This window comes from Pteropus alecto, unplaced genomic scaffold (genome assembly GCF_000325575.1).
Source record: "Pteropus alecto unplaced genomic scaffold, ASM32557v1 scaffold39, whole genome shotgun sequence".
Taxonomy (NCBI): Eukaryota; Metazoa; Chordata; class Mammalia; order Chiroptera; family Pteropodidae; genus Pteropus; species Pteropus alecto.
The window spans coordinates 5,002,067-5,023,350 of record NW_006443568.1 but is presented as its reverse complement, the minus strand read 5'-3'; the positions used below and the strand labels follow the sequence as shown (position 1 = coordinate 5,023,350).

At 34.8% G+C, this 21,284-nt stretch overlaps 1 protein-coding gene across 24 annotated transcripts in view; it reads left to right on the top strand.

Annotated features, from left to right (window-relative positions):
* S100PBP (S100P binding protein) overlaps window positions 1–20,916 on the top strand; it is a 31,876-nt gene extending 10,960 nt beyond the window's left edge. For all 24 annotated transcript variants that reach the window (XM_015598836.2, XM_015598849.2, XM_015598847.2 and 21 more), the window contains 2 exons: window positions 16,443–16,530; window positions 18,328–20,916. In XM_015598836.2, coding sequence (XP_015454322.1) covers window positions 16,443–16,530; window positions 18,328–18,469 — 230 coding nt within the window. In that variant the 3' untranslated portion in view covers window positions 18,470–20,916. The remainder of the gene's footprint in view (window positions 1–16,442; window positions 16,531–18,327) is intronic.
* The last annotated feature ends 368 nt before the right edge of the window (window positions 20,917–21,284 follow it).

Genomic DNA, 21,284 nt, shown 5'->3' with positions numbered 1-21,284 from the left:
TTATCTTTTCACTTCCCAAAGTTCACAGGGCTACAGCCTTCCTTAATGTGGCCGGTCTCCTTCTAAAATATACTTGTAATAAATCTTTTTAGAAATCTCGCTGACCTGTAATTCTTTGCTGCGTTGGCAGTGAAGAACTGAGAACCACCCCATGCCACTGGGGCAACGCCAGAGTTCAGATTGCCCCATTGGTAACAGAAAGATACTGATAAAAGAATTCCTTCTCACAAAGATCTGTCATCTGTAGCTTCTTTATTCATTCAGCAAACCTTTCTTGAGTACTTTCAGTAGTGCTAGGTTTGAAGATTAGGGATTGGAAATGTAAAGAGAAGTAAAGTATGATCTTGGCCCTCTGGGAATTGATAGTCCGGAGAAGGAAAAGATAATTACACTGCAATATTGTTTACTGCTCTAATAGAGTTATGTATGATGTACAGTAGGAGCAGGAAAGAGCCCTTCTGTTTGTGTTTGGGGAGAGCGAAAATGGGGAAAGAGAATGCTCTAGGTAGGCTCCACAGAGAAGATAATTAGTTCAATTATTCCAAGATCACTAAGGAGAGTTTTAGAAGAATTTTTTGGCCAAAGATAAGAGGAATCTCCCCTTTCTTTGACATATCTTGAATTATTTAGTAGTTTTTTGTTTTGTTTTGTTTTATAAAGCTGTGAGTGAAAGGTTTATAACTCTTGAAACATTGGTCAGAAGAACTTTTTATTCCTGGTCCTTTTGTTTTTTACTCAGATATTTCATTAAGCAGTCAGATACTACTTATACTGATTGCTCAGCCCTCTATTTGTGAGATCTCTTTGTTTGAACTATTTTAAAGGTCTGGAAGAACTAAAGACTCCCCCCCCTACCCCCCCGACCACCCTCCCACACTATCCAGGTTATTGGAGGAGCAGATTAAAAGAAGTTTGTCTATATTCAGCCTCTTTAAGAAGCTTGATCATTGCTTTTTCCTCCATGAGGTGACTTTCTTTTATATCCTAGGCAGTTGACACTGACATATCCAGTTACATTTTTCTTTCTCATTTGGGGCATTTAGAAAAAAACATTTCACAAGAAAAGCAATGAGCAGGTGCTTATTTATAGCATCTTTTTCATTGTCTTATCCTATTTAGCAGTCTCTTTCCCATTTTATCACAACAATCTAATCTATATCCCATAAGGAACAGATAGAATAACTAGTATAGAGGAAAGGTAGCATATTTTAGTAGTTGGGAGTGTAAAGTCTAGACAACTTCTGGATTCATATCTAAGCACCATTGCTTACTGGCTGTGTGACCTCGAACCAATAAAAACTCAGTTTTCTCATTTGTAAAATAGGGGTAATAACGATACTTAGCTTTTGTGAAAACTATACATGTAAGTACAAGTATAATGCATGAAACAGCACCTAGCCATAATAACTAACAATATTTATTGACTACTTAGTATTATTAGCAAGAAAGCGTATTTTTCATATTGAGAATTTTATAGGTAAAATAGTATGATGTCAAGTGTTTGTTTTTAAATCTTAAAAACAAAAACAAAAAACCCAGCCTGGAAAATTAGAAGAAACAGCTTTAACAAAATGTTGATAAATGAAGCTTAGTGATGGGTATGTGGGGGTTCATTATACTATTATACACTTGTGTGTTTTTGAAATTTTCCATAATAAAAGATTATTTTTTAAAAGGTGCATCTTTTAGGAGATTCTCTTTTGACAGTTGAATATTTTAAGAATTTTCAACATTACCATTTCTAAAAATTTCACAGGCTTCCAGTGCTTGCTTCTGTCTTCCAGGAACCCAGTGTGATAGTAAGTTCGTGTGTCACTTCCCACTGCCCAGTATTCATATATCCAAAATTTAAAGATTTTGTATACCATTTTGCAGTGGTGACGGGGGCATAGTCTTCATCTCTTCTCTGTTTATATATAAAGAGGGAACATGTTTAGTGCTATTTCAACTTGACAAAGTATAACTTTTCAAGTTCTTTAATAGATGTAGAGAAATAAGTAGGGAACAGAGTCCAGTGTAGTTCCTGCCAATTCAGTTTGAATCCTCTCCGTTGGGTTAATCATCTTCTTTCATTTTATCAATAATGTATATATTACTCATTCAAAATATAATAATATAAATCATCCTTTAACTCTGTTGTTCTGATACAGATGTAATCTCTTTTTAGTTTAGTGCCATGTGGTTCTTTAATAGCATTTACAAAGAACTACCAGCCACTACCTGACATCCCAGCTAATGGACAACTTTATATGAAATTATAAGTTCTTAGAGTAGAAAAAGGACCATTAATATCTTCTCATTAGTCTTCTAACACATAAATCTATTCCACGTATCTTTGCCAGGTGACCATTTAGCCTTTGCTTAGAGTTCTAATAGTGCAAAACTCATTGTCTCATGAAGGAGGTCATTCATTGCTTTCAAAGTTCTAGTTGTTAGAAAGTTATTCCTTACTTTGAGCCAAACTCTACTTCCCTGTAATTTCTAGTGGTAGTTCCTAGTTCTGCCCTCTAGGATCACAAAAAGTAACTACTCTCTTCTTTTTACTTAAGGTGTTTTAAAGACTTTACCATGTTAAATATCTCAGATTAAGATTTTTAATGATTACAAAGTATTATATAATTTATTATTTCATCTTGGATAATTAGATTGTGTCCATTTTCATTGGTAATGCAGCAGTGAACATTCTGGTCAATAAATGTTTATGTACAACTCTTATTTCTATAGGATGAATGCCTAGAAGTGGAGTTGCTGGGTAAAGTATATAAACATTTTAAAAACTTTTGTTACATGTTACCAGATTGTCCTGCCCCCACAAATTGTATTTTTTATTGTCACAATTTGATAGGTAAATTTTAACATATTTTGTTCTAATAGTGAGGTTAAACATTTTTTATATGTTTATTGCCAGTTTATATTCATAATTTCTTAAAATCATCTAATATCCACACCATATTCCAGTTTCCCCAGTCCCAAAAATGTCTCGTAAATTGTTAAAACAGGATCTAATCAAGGTTCACGTGTTTAACTATTGTCTCCTTAGTCTCTCTTAATATAGGTCACTGGTTTTGTAGATTGTCCCACATTTTGAATTGTTTGTTTCCTTGTGATGTCATTTAATTTGTTCTGCTATCACCTGTATTTCCTGTAAACTGGAAGTTGGGTCTAGAGGTGGGAGTCGATTCAGATTAAGCATTTTTGGCTGGAATAATTCATAGATACTGTTGTCTATTCATCCTGTATCAAATTAGGAGGTACCACCTAATAATAGGTTGTTCCACTAATAGTGATGCTAAGTTTGATCACTTTATTAAAGTGTTAACTGTCACATTTCTCCATCGTAAAGTACATTTCCCTTTTGTAATTAGTAAGTCATCTGTGGGGTGATACTTTCGTACCATTTGAATATCCCATTCCACAGCAATTCACCTAATGTTTTGAGTAGTCATCGATGATCCTTATCTGAATCGGCTGCTACATAGAGAGTTGGGTAGAAAATGCTGATTTTCTAAATCTATCGTTTCTTCTACAATTATTAGCTAGCATTCTTTATAAAGATTTTTTTTAATATAACTGTTGATTCATGGATTTTTTTACATCAGTGTATTATAATCAATTATAGTTACTATTCTTTTTGATTTGTCCCAGATTTGACTCATGCGATCTCTTTTAAGTGGGCTCCTGTGTCTTCTGACATGACCCTATTAATCTTTTTTTTAATTGTTGGAGGTAAACATAACATTTACCTTCTTAACCATTTTTAAGTATATAGTTCAGTAGTGTTTATTCACATCATTATGAAACATCTCTAGAAATTTTTTATCTGTACAATCTCAAACTCTCCACCCATTAAAAAACAACTAATCTTTTTCCCTTCCCCAAAGCTCCTGGTAACCACTATTGTACTTTGTTTCTATGAATTTGACTACTTTAGATACCTCGTATAAGTGGAATCATACATTACTTGTCGTTTTGTGACTGGCTTATTTCACTTAGGATTTTTGGATTTCCTCAAGGTTCATTCACAGTGTGCCAGAATTTCTTTCCTCTTTGTGACTGAATAATATCTCATTGTATGTATGTACCACATTTTGTTTATCCATTTACCCTTCATTGGACATTTGGGTCTCTTTAACCTCTTGGCTATTGTGAATAATGCTGCTATGAACATGGGTGTGAAGGTAACTCTTGAAGATCTTGCTTTCAATTCTTTTGGATATGTACCCAGAAGTGGGATTGCTGGATCATATATGGTAGTTCTACTTTTAATTTTTCGAGGAAACTCCATACTGTTTGACATAGTGGTTGCACTATTTTACAACTCCACCAACAATGCCTAGGGGTTCCAATTTCTTTGCATCTCTGCCAACACTTGTTATTGTATGTTTTCTGATAGTAGCTATTCTAATGGTTGTATTAAAACTTAAGTAAATATTGTTCACCGCAAAGCCAGTAGTATGCTATGGTTTCATTTTCTTTCCTGAATCATTTTTATTTTTAAAAATACGAATGAATTCATCCTTAAATTTTTTACAAATGCAACTTAAATCCTTATCAGTGTTCCCACCCGCCCCTCCCGCAAATGCTCAAACATACGCAGTGATCTATAAATTCCTTTTTAAATTTTTCCTGGAGACCTTCTTTGTAGAGCTGTCTGTATTATTGTTGCAATCTGCACTGCCTGTTCTCTAGGCTTGCTACAGAGCCGTCATCCTAGTATTTATCTTTGCTACCTTCCTAGGTTGAATCCTATTTCCTGGATCCCATTCCTTCCTTTCTTAATCTTTTGTTTTAGTGGTGCACATCCTCTGAGAATTTCTGAAAAATGGTGCTTGGAGATAAATTTTGGGAGCCTCTCCATATCCGAAATGTCTTTATTCTATTTTCACACTTGATTGACAGTTTGGTAGAGAATTCTAGATTGAAAATCATTTTTCTTCAGAATTTTGAAGACATACATCCGGTGTTGCTCTGAACTCTGGTACCAATTTCGTTTTTATTCCTTTATGTGTCATCTGTCTTTTTGTCTCTGGAAGTTCATGGAGTCTTCTCTATTGTATTTTGAAAATTTGTACTAATTATTGAGATACCTTAATGCGCGTCTTCCTTTTTCTTTATCTTTCCATTCTTTATGCTAGGTACTCAGTTGGGCCTTTTAATCTGGGCATGTATCTCTCAGTTCTAAGAATTTCTTCTATTTCTTACATAATTGTTTCTCCCATATAATCTTTTCTCTCTTTAAGGAACTGCAGATAGTTACTGAAAGGATTCATCTTCTAAGTCTCTTATCTTTTCTCTCCTTGTTCTGCCTCTTTTAATTCTACTTTCTGGGATAGTTTCTCTTCTTTTATTGACTTCTTTATTTTTACATTCACATATATGACTTCCAAGAGTTCTTTCCTGTTTTGTTCTCTTTCACATGTTCTTATTTTATGAACCGATTTCTTAGCTGTCTCAGGATCGTTTTTTTCTTTTAGTTAAAATACAACAAAATGCACAGATTTATTAAGTATACAATCTGTTGGATTTTGAGATATATGTACACCTATGAAATTATCACTGCAATGAAGATAACATACCACACTCAAAAGTTTCTTTGTGCCCCTTTGTAATTCCTCCCTTCAGCCTTACCTTACTCCCTTCAATCCCCATGCAATCACTGATGTGCTGTCACTATAAATTAGTTTGTAATTTCCAGAGTTTTATATAAATGGAATCATGTAATAATACTCTTTTTGAACCTGTCTTCTTTCTCGAATCATAATTTTGAAATTTATCATTTTGTTGATGGGCTTATTTTTTATTGCTAAGTAGTATTCCATTATATAGCTGTACCACAATTTGTTTATCCATTCACTTATCAATGGATATTTGGGTTCTTTCCAATTTTTGACTATTGTAAATATAGCTATTATGAACATTTATGTACAAATCTTTATATGGCTATGCTTTCATTTCTTGAGCAAATATGTAGGAGTAAAATGACTGTGTCATATGGTAGATCTATGTCTAACTTTTAAGAAAACCACACTCTTTGTATCATTTTATATTCTCACAAACAGTCTATGAATTCAAGTTCCTCCTATTCTCCTATCCTCCTATTATTGCTAGTATATAGAAATTTACTTGATTTTTGTACATTGATCTTATATTCTACAGCCTTGCTAAATTTACTTTCTAGTTTTGGTACCTTTTTTGTGGATTCTTTAAGGTTCTACATATACAATCATGTCGTCTTTTATTTACTTTTCTTGCCTTATTGCACTGTTTAGAACCTCTAGTTCAATGTCGAATACAGGTAATACAAGTAACTTGTTCCTGGTCTTAGGAGGAAAACAATCTTTTATTATTAATTATCATGTTACTTATAGGTTTCTCTTGAATACTCTATCAACTTGAGGATGTTCCTTCCTATATATAGTTTTAGGAGAGTTTTTATTTTTATTAGATTTTGGATTTTGTTAAATACTTTTCTCTGCATCTACTGAGATCATCATATAGTTTTTTAAGTCTATTAATTAGAATTATGATTTTTCAGTGTTAAACCAATCATATTCCCAGTCATATACATTCCATGCTAGGTCTTAAAGTATTATTCTTATAATAATAGTGTTGGGTTGATGCATTTTTGCATCTATCTTCATAAGGGATATTTATTGGTCTGTATTTTTCTTGTAATCTTATTGTCTGGTCTTAGTATCAAAGGAATGCTGGCCTCATGGAATGAATTGGGAACTGTTCCCACCTCTCCAGTTTTCTGGAAGAGTTTACGGAAGAATTGATCTCTATTGAGTGAGTTGGTAGTCTTTCAAGGAATTATTTCATCTAAGTTGTTAAATGCATTGGCATAAAGTTAATATTCCCTTATTAGCCTTTTATATAGTATCTATAGTGATGTCGTCTTTACTATTCTTGGTATTGGTAGTCTGTATTTGCTCTCCTAATCAGTCTGGCTAAAAGTTTTATAAATATTATTAATCTTTAAAAAAAAAAACCAAAAAACAAAAAACACCCAGCTTTTGTTTCATTGATTTTTCTCTTTTTCTGTTTTCTGTTTCATTGATTTCCATTCTGACATTTATTTCCTTTTTTCTGCTTACCTGAGTTTCATTTACTCTTTCTTGTTTCTTTAATGGTTGCTAAGATCATTGAGACCTTTCTTTTCTAATTTAGTGAGGGACGTTAGCAAAGAAGATAAACTCATGCAGCCAACTTATGTTTATCTAGAAGTATGCCTTGACTTTTTTTTAAATCAACTTCATTGAGGTATACATTACATTCACTAATATGCACCCATTTTAAGTATACATTTTGGTGAGTTTTGACAAATTTATATACCTGTGAAATCACGACCATCAAATTCATAGAACATTCCCACTACCCCAGAAATTTCCCTTATGCTCCATCCTAGTCAGTCTGTTTCTGTCCTTGCTTCAGCCCTGGCTAAGACTCAAATTTCTTTTTGGTCACTATAGATTAGATTCGTTTTTAGCTCTAGAGTTTCATGTAAATGAAATCATGCAGTAAGTGCTCTTTAGTGTTTGGCCTCTTTTATTTGGAATAAATTTTTAAATATTCATCATGTTGTTGCATGTATCAGTAATTCTATACTTTTACTGCTGAATTTTTCCTCGTATACCATAGTTTAGTCATTTGTTGATGGACATTTGTTTCTAGTTTTTGACTATTAATAATAAAGCATCTATGAATATTCATATATAGCTTTTTGTGTGGACATGTGTTTTCATTTCTCTGGGGTAAATAATTAGGAGTGGAATTGCTGAATCATATAGTGTTTGTTTAACTTTAAAAGAGACTGCCAAATTGTTTTCCAAAATGATACACTACTTTTTATAGTTTTTGTAAAGCAGAGGTTTAGGTTCTTTTTCGTTTTTCTTTTTTCTTTATTGACATATGGATATCTAGTTGTTCTAGCACCATTTATTGAAAAGAGTATCCTTTACATGGATCTATTTCTGAAGTTTCTGTTCTGTTCCATTGAAATATATGTCTATTCTATTGCCAATATTACACTGTTTTGATTACTGTAACTTTATAATAAGTCTTGAAATTGTTTTGGCTCTTTGGTTTTTCCTTCTTTTAATCAGCTTCAGTTTTTCCATTTGTTTGAAAACACCTGTTGGGTATTTCATTGAGTTTGTTTTGAATGTATCAGTTCAGTTTGGAGAGGATTGACATAACAATATTGAACCTTCTGATCCATGAACAGGATACATTTCCCTATTTATGTTGTCTTTAATTTTTCTTAGAAGTGTTTTGTAGCTTTTATTGTACAGGTCTTATACATATTTTGTTAAATTTCTTCATACATATCTTATGCTTTTTATGGTATTATAAATGATAAGATTTTTTTTTCACTTTTCAAATGGTCATTGTTAGTATATAGATAGATATACAATTGATTTTTATATGTTGACCTTATGTCCTATAATCAGGCCCAATTTTCCTAACTAACATTTTTGGTAACTTTTTAGTAGGTTTCTTAGAATTTTCTGTGTTAACGTGGTAATATTATCTGCAAATACTATCTAGTCTATAAGCCTTTTATTTCTTGCCTTACTGCACTGACTAGGACCTCTGGTACATTAAGTGTTATATTAGCTATAGTTTTATCATAAATGTCCTTTATTAAGTGAAGAGTTCCCCTTCTAGTCAGTTTGGTGAGAAGTTCTTTTTTTTTTTTTAATCACAAATGGGGGATGAATTTTTTACATTTATTTAGAAGATCATTTGATGATTCTCCTTATTCTGTAATATGGTGTAGTTTATTGATTTTTTTTTTTTTTTTTGACTTATTCCAACTTGCATTCCTGGGATAAACTCATTTGGTCTTGATGAATTATTCTGTATTCAACTTGCTAATTGTTAGTACATGCAGAACCAGGGAAAAGCTTTGACATTGAAAATTTACCTCTAGTGAGGGGAGGGAAAGACCCTAAGAAAAAGGCAGACTACTTCAGTCTGGCAACTAAAAGTTTATTAAGGGAAAAAACATAGGAGGTGCATCTTGAGCAGCTGCAAGATGAAGTAGATATTTTTTGAGCTACTTGGCAAAGAATTGTATAGGGTAAAAAGGGGGACGGGAATAGTCATGGGTACTAGTCTGCAAATGCTACCAGGTACAGGAAATTACTTTGCATGCTTGACTAGTTCAGGACAACAGCCTGTTCCAGGAACTAGCTCATAGCAGGAGTCGGAGCAGTGCTGATTTACGTCAGAGTGAACATCAGTTAGGATCAGACAAGACCGTCTCTAAGGGGGATTTACAGTAAGCAATCTCCCTTATGGCCTGGGTCAAGCTCGCGGGCCACTCGGCAGTTACATCATTGAACAGTTTCTCATCCACATTCATATTTTTAAGAGTTTTTCTGTCTTGTTCATGAGGAACATTTATCTTTAGTTTTTCTTGTATTGTCTTCCTCTGGTTTAAGTATCATGGTGATACTAGCTTCATAAAATGAGTCGGGAGGTGTTTTCTCAAGTTTTGTAGAATTGGTATCATTTCTTCCTTTAAATGTTTGATAGAATTTACCAATGAAGCCATTTGAGCCTAGAGTTTTCTTTCTGGCAGTTTCTAACTAGACGTAATATATAGAGAGCTTTTTAGAATTTCTTTATCTTGAGTCCATTTTGATAATTTGTGTCTTATAAGGAATTTGTTGAGTTTAAGTTGATGAATTTATTGCCATAAAGTAACATTCATAATATTTTATTCCTTTACTGTAAGATCTGTAGTGATGTTCAGTGTTTCATTTCTAGTATTGGTAATTTGTCCTTTTTTCTTGGCATAGTCTAGTTAAATGTTTATTGATTTTTTTTCCCCCTAAAGTGAGTTTTTAGTTTCATATTTCTGAATTGTTTTTGGCTATTAGTTTTTCTTCACTTATATTTATTATTTCTTCCAGTTTGGGTTTAATTTGCTGTTCTCTAGCTTTTAATGCAGAAGCTTAAACCACTAATTTGAGATCTATTTTCTGTTAGCATTTATAGCTGTGGGTTTCCCATTAAGTGTCGCTTAGATGCATCCCACAAATTTTGATGTTTTCATTTTCATTTAGTTCAAAGCAATTTCTAATTTCCTTTGAGATTTTATTTCTATGACCTGTGGGTTATTTAAGAGTATTGTTGCTTAATTTCTAAATATTTGGGAGTTTTCAGCGATCTTCCTGTTACTAATTTCTAGTTTAATTCTTTTGTGACTTCAGTCCTTTTAAACATACTGAGACTTGCTTTATAGCCCAGCGTATGGTCCGTCTTGGTGAATATTCCATGTGTACTTGAAAATGTATATTCTGATGTTGGTATTATATAAATTTCAATGAAGTTTTTATTGGTTCATGGCATGTTCAATTCTATAGCCTAACAGATTTTGTTACTAAAAGAGGAGTGTTCCTATCTCCAGCTCTGATTATGGGTTTTTCTGTTTCTTCTCTCAGTTCTGTTGGTTTTTGGCTTATGTATTTTGAAACTCTGCATACATATTTAAGAATATTATATCCTTTTGATAAATTGATCCCTTTATCACTATGATCTGTCTCTTTTTACTCTTAATAATATTTCTTATTTTGGAGTCTGCTTTATCTGATATTCCTATAGCTATTCCAGCTTTCTTTTGACTAGTATTTGCATGATATATTTTTTTCATCCTTTTACTTTTAACCTATATCTTTGTTTAAAGTGGATGTCTTTAACAAGGATATATGCAGACCCAGCATCTTGCTTTTTTTCCCCCAGTCTCACAATCTCAGTCTTTTAATTCAAGTGTTAGTTCAGCCACGTGTAATGTAATTATCAATATGGTTGGATTTAAATCTACCATGTTGCTACTTGTTTTTTGTCTATCTTTTTCTGGTTTCTTCTTTCATCTTTTCCTTTTTCTTTTATTTTTGAGTATTTTTTAGTAGTCTATTTTAAATCTCCATACTTCATTTATTATCTATACCTCTTTATCTTTAGTGGTTGTTCTAGGATAGTAGTTCTCAAAGTTTTTGGTCTCAGGACCCATTTGCACTAATACAAATTATTCATACTCAAAAATTGAGGGCTCAAAATTTTATTGTGATTTATATCTCTGTTCAACCATATGAAAAGTTAGAATTGATAAGTTGTTAAAAAATATTTATTAATGTATCTTAAAAACAACTCATTGCATGATAACATAAATAATGTTTTTATTAAAATAATTTGCCAGAACAAAGCCAAAAATTTAGGGAGAAGAATGGCATTGGTTTACATTTTTACAAATCTCTTTCAATATCTGGCTTAATAGAAGACTGCTAGATTTCATAGGTGATTCTGCATTCTATATCATATCACATAGCCTCTTGAAAATTCCAGAGTATACTTTTGAGACAAATAACATGTTAGTGTTTCTATGAAAATAATTTTGACCTTGCGAAGCCTCAGCCGGGTGCTGAGTACTTTCGGGGATCCCTGGACACACTTTGGGTACTGTTGCTCTATAATTTACAATATGGATCTTTAACTTACCAGTCTACCTTCAAATAATATACCACTTAACATATAATGTAAGGCCCTAACAACAGTATACTTCCAAATCCCCATTCTGTTTTTTGTGCTATTGTTTTTGTCTATTATACATATACATTTATCTTAATCCTTTCAGTACCTTATTAGTTTTACTTTAAACAGTCAGTTATCTTTTAAAGACATTTTTTGAATAAGAAAAATAGTCTTTTACATTTACTCACATATTTGTCATTTCCAGTGTTCTTGATTCTGTTCTGTCCGGTATTTTCTTTTCTTGATGAACTCCTTTTAGTTTCTTATAATACACATCTGGTGGTAAAGTCTCTCTGCTTTTGTTTATTTACTAACTTCTTTTGCACTTATTCAAAAAAACTTTATTTTGAAAAATTAAAGACTCGTAAACTCATAAGAAGTTTCAAGGCTCATCTCAGTTGTTTCCTTTCCCTCAGGAATCACATAGTTCTGAGTAGTCTTTAAACAGTTGTTTTATATATTTTGCCCAGTTTCTAGTTGCTTGTAATAGGAGGTAAGCCCATTCATCTCTCTGCTTTGATTTTTATTGAAGATCAGAAGCAGTAATAGTTACGTAAATTCTTATTCTGCATTCTTATTGAAGATCAGAAGCAGTGATAGTTACGTAAATTCTTATTCTGCATTCTTATTCTGAATGTCCTCATTACTGTTGAGGACATTCATCTGTCACTCAATATCCTATATAGTATACCACTTCAGAAGTGAGTTATATAATAATTCATGTTTCTTTTGCTTTTTGCCTTGTCTGCAAGGAAAATCAGACAAGATTTATGCGAGATCATTGCAGTTTTGTTGACCTAGAGGTGACACATTTAAATTCTTGCTTTCAATTTAATGTTTGTTTTTTTTTTCTTTTTATTACAATTAAACTATAAAAACAGTAGCCTATACCCCTAGGGCACACTTTTTTCTTTCCTTCCCTCTCTTCATTACCTTCCCTGTATTCAGTATTTTTTTTTTTTTTTTTTTTTTTTTTTTTGTTTGGCATAGAGAACAAAGGTTTTCTTGGAAATTTTTTTTGATTGCATGGCATAGAGACACAGTGATTGCCTTTAAGTAACTGAGTTTAAGGATTTACAGGAAGAAAATGAAAATTTAATGCTCAGCAACATAGCCTGGCTTCAGTAAAAAGAATCAACCATAGAGCCAGGGCCCCTCAGAAACGGATGCCTTTGTTCCTTATTCGGGTTTTCCCTGCTGATTTAGTGCTTCTCTCGCTCTCTGTGAGCATTCTCAGATGTCTGTTCTAGATCCCTACCTGTGTGCTCTTTTCTTGTCCTCATTACTAAAGCTCACATAAACATTCCAAAAGAGAGTATCCGATTGATTAACTTAATGATCTTTTGGTGCCAGGCCAGCTCTTAGGTCATTAGCCAGCTGAGATTCTCTGTTCTTGGTTCATGTGGTACAAAGTATGGTGCCATATAAAAACCTCAGAAGGGCCAGTGGCATAGCAAGCACTCAACATTGTTATTCCTCCTCCTTTGTAACAATTAATTTACTTTTAACTTATTAAGGACAGTTATTAGTCTGGATTTTCCCTCCCCTCCCCTAAACCAGTCAGCTCATATTCATAGATTAAGGTTTAGATGAATTGCTGATCTCATTCCTGAAATGCTGAGGGCTTTTTCCTCTTAATTTCATTCTTAGGTGAATTTCATTCTTAGCCAAAAAACAAAGGACAGTCTTCACCACCATTTAGCCACAACTTAAAATAAACCCATGGTACTGATTGTTGGTCCAAGAAATCCCATCTGTTAGAGACTATGAAAGGAAGAGAAAATTGAAAACAAAAAAATTTTCCATTCTTGTTAACATCTCTAAATTTGGAGGAAGAAGAGATTGAAACTATGAGCTGAAACAAGGCTTTTGGATTATTAGCCCCACGTGAGTTTGAATCCTGGTTGATAGATGAGTATCTTTTAAAAGCTTCCATTTACTCATGAATAAAATGGAGATTATGGTATTTGCCTCTTGTGGTCATTAGGATTAAATGATAGGATACATGCAAAGCAGTTAGCAAAGTACCTGGCACGTAATAAATACTTGATAAATGTTAGCTCCCATTATTTCTATATCATTGTGTTATTAACAATAAAGGTTACCATAGTCCATCAGAAAGTCTTAGTGCTAATTTTGGTGCATGAGCAGAGACCTAATTATTGAGCCTGTGTCAGGTACCAGCTGGGTACATAAGAGACATATTGTGTTATATTTCTTGCTTTCTAATCCGCACTGTGAAACGTCAGTCCCAGAAAATTTTTAAGGACACTCAACCCATGATGTTGTTGGAATTAGAGCTCTATCACTAGCTGTGTGACCTTAGACAAATTACTTCTCTATGCCTCAGTTTCTTCTTCTGTAAATGGGGAAAATACCACTTGAGATAGTTATAAGGAATATAAATGAGTTAATATATGTAAAGTACATACGACAGTGCTTGATAATATGGCAAGTGCTGTAAGTTGCTGCTGCTAGACTATGATTTCTAGCCGTGTAACACTTGACACCTCCTTGGGCCTAATTGACCAGTGTTTTTCTTCTTTCAGTTTAAAAGTGAATAGGCTTCTTTGTAGGAAATTTATAGTATACCTTTAGTGTCTGTCATCAGGGTAATTTTATAGAATCTAGGTGTTAAGAGATGAGTGAGCTGAAGGACATGGTCTGTAGACAGTCTTGTTTCATTCTGAGATTGGACACCAGAATTTCCATATCTCTTCAGCCTCCTTTGGTGATGCTTTGGCAGGAAAATTGTATCTTGAAATTCTTACAAAGCTGATTTTTTTTCTCCCACTGAAAATGTCCTTTTGTGGAGGCTAGACAGAATGGGGTGCTAGTGATGTGAAAGTAGGGTATAGGAAAGGCAATTTGAATCAAGACCTTTGATTTTAGCCAAACAAATCTAGCAGGCAAGAGATTTTCTAATCAAAAGCTGTAAAAGAGGAAATCCATTTCTGATTTATATTTCCTTATCCAGAAATGAGATTAATATGTTTTCTTTCCATATTGGTGAGATTAAATATCTTTTCATAATGTTTAGTAATCACTTGTATTACTTTTATGAATGCCTATTCATGTCCTTGACCTGTTTTGTTTTATGAGGAGACTTACCTTTGCCAAATATCTTTCAGATATATTTTTCACTTTGTCAGTTGTCTTCTTTTATCCTTGGTTGTGCTTTTTTATTTTAAGTGCTCAGAAACTTTTAATGTAATGAACCTATTAAGTTTTTTCTGAAAAGTATCATGTCATGGTTAAAGAGAGAATTTCTGCTAAGTGCTACTGAGTGTCATAATTTATGTGTAGACCAGTCCATTTAATAAGCACAAATAGGTGATTGATTGTCATAGGATTTGAAGACTCACTGCAAACTAACATAGGCCTGAGACTGTAACATTGCTATAATAACCACCACTTACTATACACTAGCTGTATGCCAAGGCAATATGCTAGGTCTTTTATGTGCTATGTTCCTCAACTTGAAGCTAAATATTACAGTCCACGTTTCCTAGATGAGTAAAGCGGGACTAGAAGTGAAATGATTTACCTAAGGTCAAAGAGCTAAGTTCGTGGTTCTCTTGGAATTTTAACTCAGGTCTGCCTAACTCCCAAAGTATATACTTTTTCTACAAAGCTCAGCTCCTTGAGGTTCAAATAAATTAAATTGGTCTTAAAGAGTTAAGTAAATATTTTTTGCCAGAACTTGAAAACACGGTCTGTATCCTAGTTAGCATGCTCTTGGTTCCTAGAGCAAAGTAGATGAGGTAATAAGAAATATATAAACTAGCTGAAAGAAAGATCTTCACTGTCTAGGGCAGTGGTTTTCAAAGTGTGGTTCCCAGACCAGCAGCATCAGTATCACTTGAGCATTTGTTAGAAATGCAAAATCTCAGGTCCCACTTGGACTTACAGAATCAGAAATTCTGGGGTTGGGGCCCAGCTGATTATAATGCATGTTAAAATTTGAGAGCCACTGGTTCAGGGAAATTATTTTATTCTCTCTAACCATTATTTCTGCTTTTGTGAGTTTCAGCCCATGTCTCAACTCTTAAGTGCAAAATTAGCATCATCAAATAGTGGCAAAAGCTGGAGTCAAACAAAAACTAGTTTTGAGTCCAGTTTAATAAGCATTTAAGGCAAGTTCTCCTCCCTAAGTTACAGTTTTCCATTTCTAAAATGATATTAATAACATCTATCTCCATAGAAGGTATATTTTTAGAATTAAGATAATATGTAAAGTGCTTGGTATCACCTTGCCAGACTCCCAGGTGTTTGAGAAATTGCCTCCAGCAATTTTTCTTGTTTAGCAAAAAGCCCCCACCCCCTTCTATTCTCAACTTCTTTTTTTTTTTTTTTTTTTATGTATTTTGCTGTCTGTGTCTCTAGGCCTTTGTATTAGCTATTTCTCTTGGACACCCCTCTTTACCTCACTCACTTCTGTATATCCTTTAGATCCTGCTTATAGTTTACTTCCCTGGGAGGGGGCTTTCTCTAATCTCTACTCAGTCTCTGTGCTCACATAGCAGCCTGTATTTTTCCTGTCACTGCACATATCACAAGTTTTGGAATCACCTGTCTCCTACACTAACTTTATTAAAGGCAGATACAGTGTCTTGTATACTGCTATATTCTAGGGACCAGTAAAGTTCCTCTCACATTGTAGGAGCTAAAAATGTTGAATGAATGAATGGTGGCCTGTCATTATTGCTTCATCATCATCATCATCCAAGAGCAAGCTCTCTTCTCTGGCTTTTGTAGTTTTTGTGCTGCTTGTGATAATCATAAATAAATAGTATTGGGACCAGTGCCTGTTTTCTTTCTTTGAAAGCACATGCTTTGCCCTAGGCTAACATGGTAGTTTACTGAGCTGTTTCCTAACCACTGATCTCTCTGTATCGCAGGTGCCTTGAAAGAGCTGTGTGTCTTGGTGGATCAAGTTCATCATATGCATAACCAAAAATGGCCGCATCCTTCGGACCTCACCATGAGGTGAGTGGATGATTAGAAAGACGAAGAAGAGGGTAGAATTTGGCTATGAGAAGAATGTGGTAAGGAGTTGGGGTTATAATTGTTGTTTAATTCCAGAGATGGAAAAAGAAGCAGTACAGTAAAATGGAATAAGAACGGGACTGAAATACCAGCTTTGCAATTTTAACGAGCTGTATGATTTTGATCTAGTCACTTCACTTCTCTGGTCCTTGCATTGGTAAAATAAAGATGTTGGACTAATTGTTGCCAAAGGGGCTTTCTAGTTCTGAAACCTAGATCTTTGATGCAGTGTGATTTTACAGAGTTACTTTGATCCAGTTACCCAGAAACCTTGGAGTTATCTTTGACTCCTCTCTCTCTTACCCTGTATTCAGTCCATTAGCAAATCCTATAAACTCTACATACAAAATATATCCAAAGCCTGACCATTTTGCATCATTTTCACCTGGATTATTGCAAATTTCCTAGATAGTCTCCTTGCTTCTGCCTTGTCTGTTTACCGTTCTCAACTCAGCAGCCAAAGAGATTCTTTTAAAGCATAAATCAGATTTTCTTCTTTGCTCACAATTTTCCAGTGGCTTCCCATCTCACATCTTCCCATCTTCACGATTCCCCTACAAGAATCATGGTTAGTTCATCAACCTCATCTCCTACTACTCTATGCTTTGCTTACTCTGCTCCAGTCACACTGGCTTCTTTGATGTTTTTCAAATGTGCCAGGCACACTCCTACCTCAGGGCCTTTACACTCATTGTTTCCTCTGTAGTTGCCAAAATGACAGCAGTTCTTAGAAAGATCGTGTAGTGTAATGGTTATTATGTAAATTATGGAGTCAGATGTGAAATCAAATCCAGGCTCTTTTACTTACTGCACTGTATGACCTTGAGCAAGTTATTTAACCTGAGGCTCAGTTTCCTCAGTGTACAAGGAGTTAATGAGAGTGCTCTTCTCATAGGATGGTCTTTAGCATTGAATAAGATGAGTTGTTTAAGGTTGTTTAAGATGAGTTGTTCAATAAGTGCTTGCATATAGGGCTAGATAAATGTCAGATACTGTTATAATTATTTTCAACCCTGGATATTCCTCATAATCACCTGTGGAGATGTCTAAAAATACAGATGTCAGGGCTCTGACTCCAGGGATTCTAAATCATTGAGTAGGGGGCTAGAATCTAAATCATTAAAGCATCCCAGGTGGTTATTAGGAACAGCTGGAGTTGAGAATGGGCTAAAATTATTTCAATGGGTCCTGTTCAGAATCCCAACCCACCATGTGACTGAGGAGACTCTTAAGGAACTGAGCCTGTGCTATTAACTGTTAAGTCTCTAAGCTTGCAATGTGATACTCACATGATGACTTACCTTCTCTGGGAATTTTATTCTAAATTTAACTGCTATGTCCTGAGCAACCTTGAACTGTGTCAGACAGTGAGGTCCTGTTGGAGGGACAGGTCTGATGCAAGCAATGAAAAGTATAGATCCTGTTCTAAATAGAGGGAGAAATTATTTTTTTCTTACTTAAGCATTATTATACATTATACATTAAGTTTTCTTAGAACATTTGTGGGACGTATCACCATAATACCTGTATGGAAATTAGGTAGCTTCGGAAGTTGTTGGAAATAGCATTTATAATATGATTGTCATATAGATAAAATAGTATAAAATTGTTAGAATTGAAATATAAAATTAATATACTATTTCTTAAAGTAATGATATTTTTTAAATTGTAAACAAATAGTCATACCAACTGAATCTCTCGTCTTTTCCTGTTTTCACTTTCTCCCTCTCCTGATAGAAACTATGCTCGGTTCCGACAGAACCCTCTGGAAAGATACAGTCTGACTCAGTGGGTTGACAAGAACAAGCGAAGCCACCAACGGTTCCAGCATCTCCCCGATATCCAATATAGTCCATTTGTTACATCCCATCAGCAGTGAAGATCCCTATCCAGGGTCCTGTCCAGAGCTGCATCTCATCTTTTTCTGCTGTTTTGTGCTTTGCAGATTTTGAATTTTTATTTTTCCAAGATTTTTATGTAAAGAACTTGTCACCTTTTGGAAATGACCATTGCTGACTTGAAATTTTTTTGTATAAAGTCCTTCCTATTTGTGTGTGTATGTGTGTGTGTGTTTAAGCAGTGTTGACATAGTTTTGTTTTCTTTAAATTGAAGGTAGCCACCCCCTGAAAGCCAGCATTAAGCCAAAACACCCACCTTTTTGTAGAGGTGAAGTCTACGGGTGCCCAAAAGAAGTCATATTTTAATCTCTTGTAAGGAAGAAATTCTTACCAGGCTGCAAGCTAGTGTTGATTATTGTTCATGACTTAAATGGGTACAAGTCATTTTTAACAAGCCCTCTTACTTTATTTGGATTTCTGAATACCTATTAGCATTTTAAAGTTGGTAATCTAAGACATTTGAAGTAGGATGGAGCAGGACAAAGATCCTGTCGAAAAGACAAATTTAAAGTGTAAATCTTCACCTCTCCTTTTTTTTTTTTTTAACCTACTAGCTGCCTTTATTTTTTGGTTTTTATTTCATTCTTTATCAAATTTATTTTGCACAATAGTGTTTACAAATCTTATACATCTTTACTCTGACAGAAGACTGCTGACTAACCGCTGTTGATTTGTGGTCTTGTGACTGTCTTCTCTGCCTTTCTTCAAGGATTTTCCTTCTTTTCCCAGTGACTACTGTACTCTGTAGGGTTCTGCCAATATAGTCCTATATCTTGTTAGACATTGATATACCCCTCTTAAGAACAGTCTCCCTACTCTCTTTATTAAAGAGCCGCCCAGCCAGGGTCTTGACTTCAGGACAGGCCAGAAAGCCCAAGCTATTTAGGTGTCTTCAGTTTCATTTGCTGAACCCTAACTTCACTTATGAGGTGACGTGTTAGTCAGTGAGCCTCCATCCTGTGGAAGAGACTATGGAGATGCACTCTTTTGTCTCCATTATTCTTTTAGACCCTGGATGTTACCATCTTATTTGGTCAGACCTCAGATGCAGTTTCACAAAACTGTTAAAGTGGGTCTAATATAGTTGTGATTAATCCTGTGCACAAATGCATTACCTGATCTTAAAGTTTAGTGTTCTAACCCAAGTTGACAGACTGTGTGTGCAGTCATCTTAATGGATATCTTAGGATTTTGTTATTCTTTCTTCACAGACAGCTTTAGACATCTTTTGGGAGATTTTACAGTCCAGCATTCATGTTCTTGTTCATTCTCTGTGAAGGTTGTACGTAGTTGCTGTAGTATAGCATGTGATGTTGGGCTAGCTGCCTGTCTGGTTTTGTTTTTTCATCAACCCCATCTTTGAGTAACCCATCTAAAATATCCTACCGTGCTTTTGAAACTGACTTGGGAAAAGCTTGGTCATTCAAGCCACCAATAAATTTAGATGGATGTCCCTAAGTGTTTACTGTTTTATCCAGTCAAGGATTCTCTTTTCCTTGGACATTTAGTTTAATTCAGGGACCAAAATGCTAACAAGTTCTGTTTAACGGCAAGAGTCAAATCTTTTATTTCAGTTGTCATTTAGTCCATCAGTTACTTCTCCAGGTTTCCTTAACTTGGAGTGAACAAACAAACATTTACCTTTGGAATCATAACATAGATAAAATTAATTGTAGCTGGAGTAACTAGCGTTGCAGCTGTCTAGTTCCCCATAGATAACCCAAGGAGTGAAGGGGCAGCATGTTGCTTAGGCAAAAATCTTGAGACTCGTGTTCCTGCCTTCCTGGTACAGGAGGGTTTAAGTCTGAATGTGTAATGGGGGCATTGCCTTCGCCAAAGCAAATGAGTGACGGGTTAACTATAATATATGACAATCACACTTCCTCTTTGCTCAAGTAATTCTGTTTTTCCAAAGCTTTAGCAGCTTAATTAAATCTGTTGGACTGGGGGAGGAGAGCTGTTCTCTAGCGATTAACATGGTATTCTTTAAGGAGAAAAAAGCCAAAGAAAACTCATTATTGGGCATGCTCACCTTAAAGATGGTGGTGGGTAAAATCTGGAGTTTTAATCTGTTCTTAAAGCTGCATATCATATTTGGTGTTGGCCTCTAAGTCTAATATTTCATGTGGGATTCTTGCCGTATTATGTGCATTTAACTGCCTTCCTAGCTTTCTTCATCCATGATGACATTCTCACCACAGGGGTCTTGACAAAGCAGAGTAAAAATGTGCTGTTTATATAGTTTACTTGTAAGTAAAGAGCCTGAAATAACCTGTAGTTTTGTATCTAATGCAGACCCTGATTTACTTGAGTTGTCAGGATCAATTATGAAACTGAAGTTTGGTGCCTCCTCTTTATCATGTTTTTTTCCCTGTAGCAGTTGTGTTTAATGTCATTAAAAAGAAATAAAAGTTCTTGTCAGTGGCATATGTACTGTGGCCGTCTGTTGCGGGCTTTGAAAGGGAGGGTTCCTTACTCCTCTGCGTAGGTAGGGTAGCGGGGTATGGGAGGGAGTGGCAGTTAGTAGAATGTGGTGCTGGGAAGGCGAGGGTGCGTGCTCCCTATTCTTTTGAGGGTAAATTACAGTGTTGAGGAAGGCGTTCCAGCAGTTAAGCAATGTTGAGATTGACTGGGATTTGCAGCTACATATAGTGCATGTCAGGAGCCTGACATAGGGAGAGCCTGAAATATCACTGCTATGTTTTTGCAGAGGGGGAAGATGGCTCAGCCCCATCAGACAGGCATTGTCTTGCATTCCTTCCCATGTTTGTGTGGCTGACCTGTGTCTCTTGCCT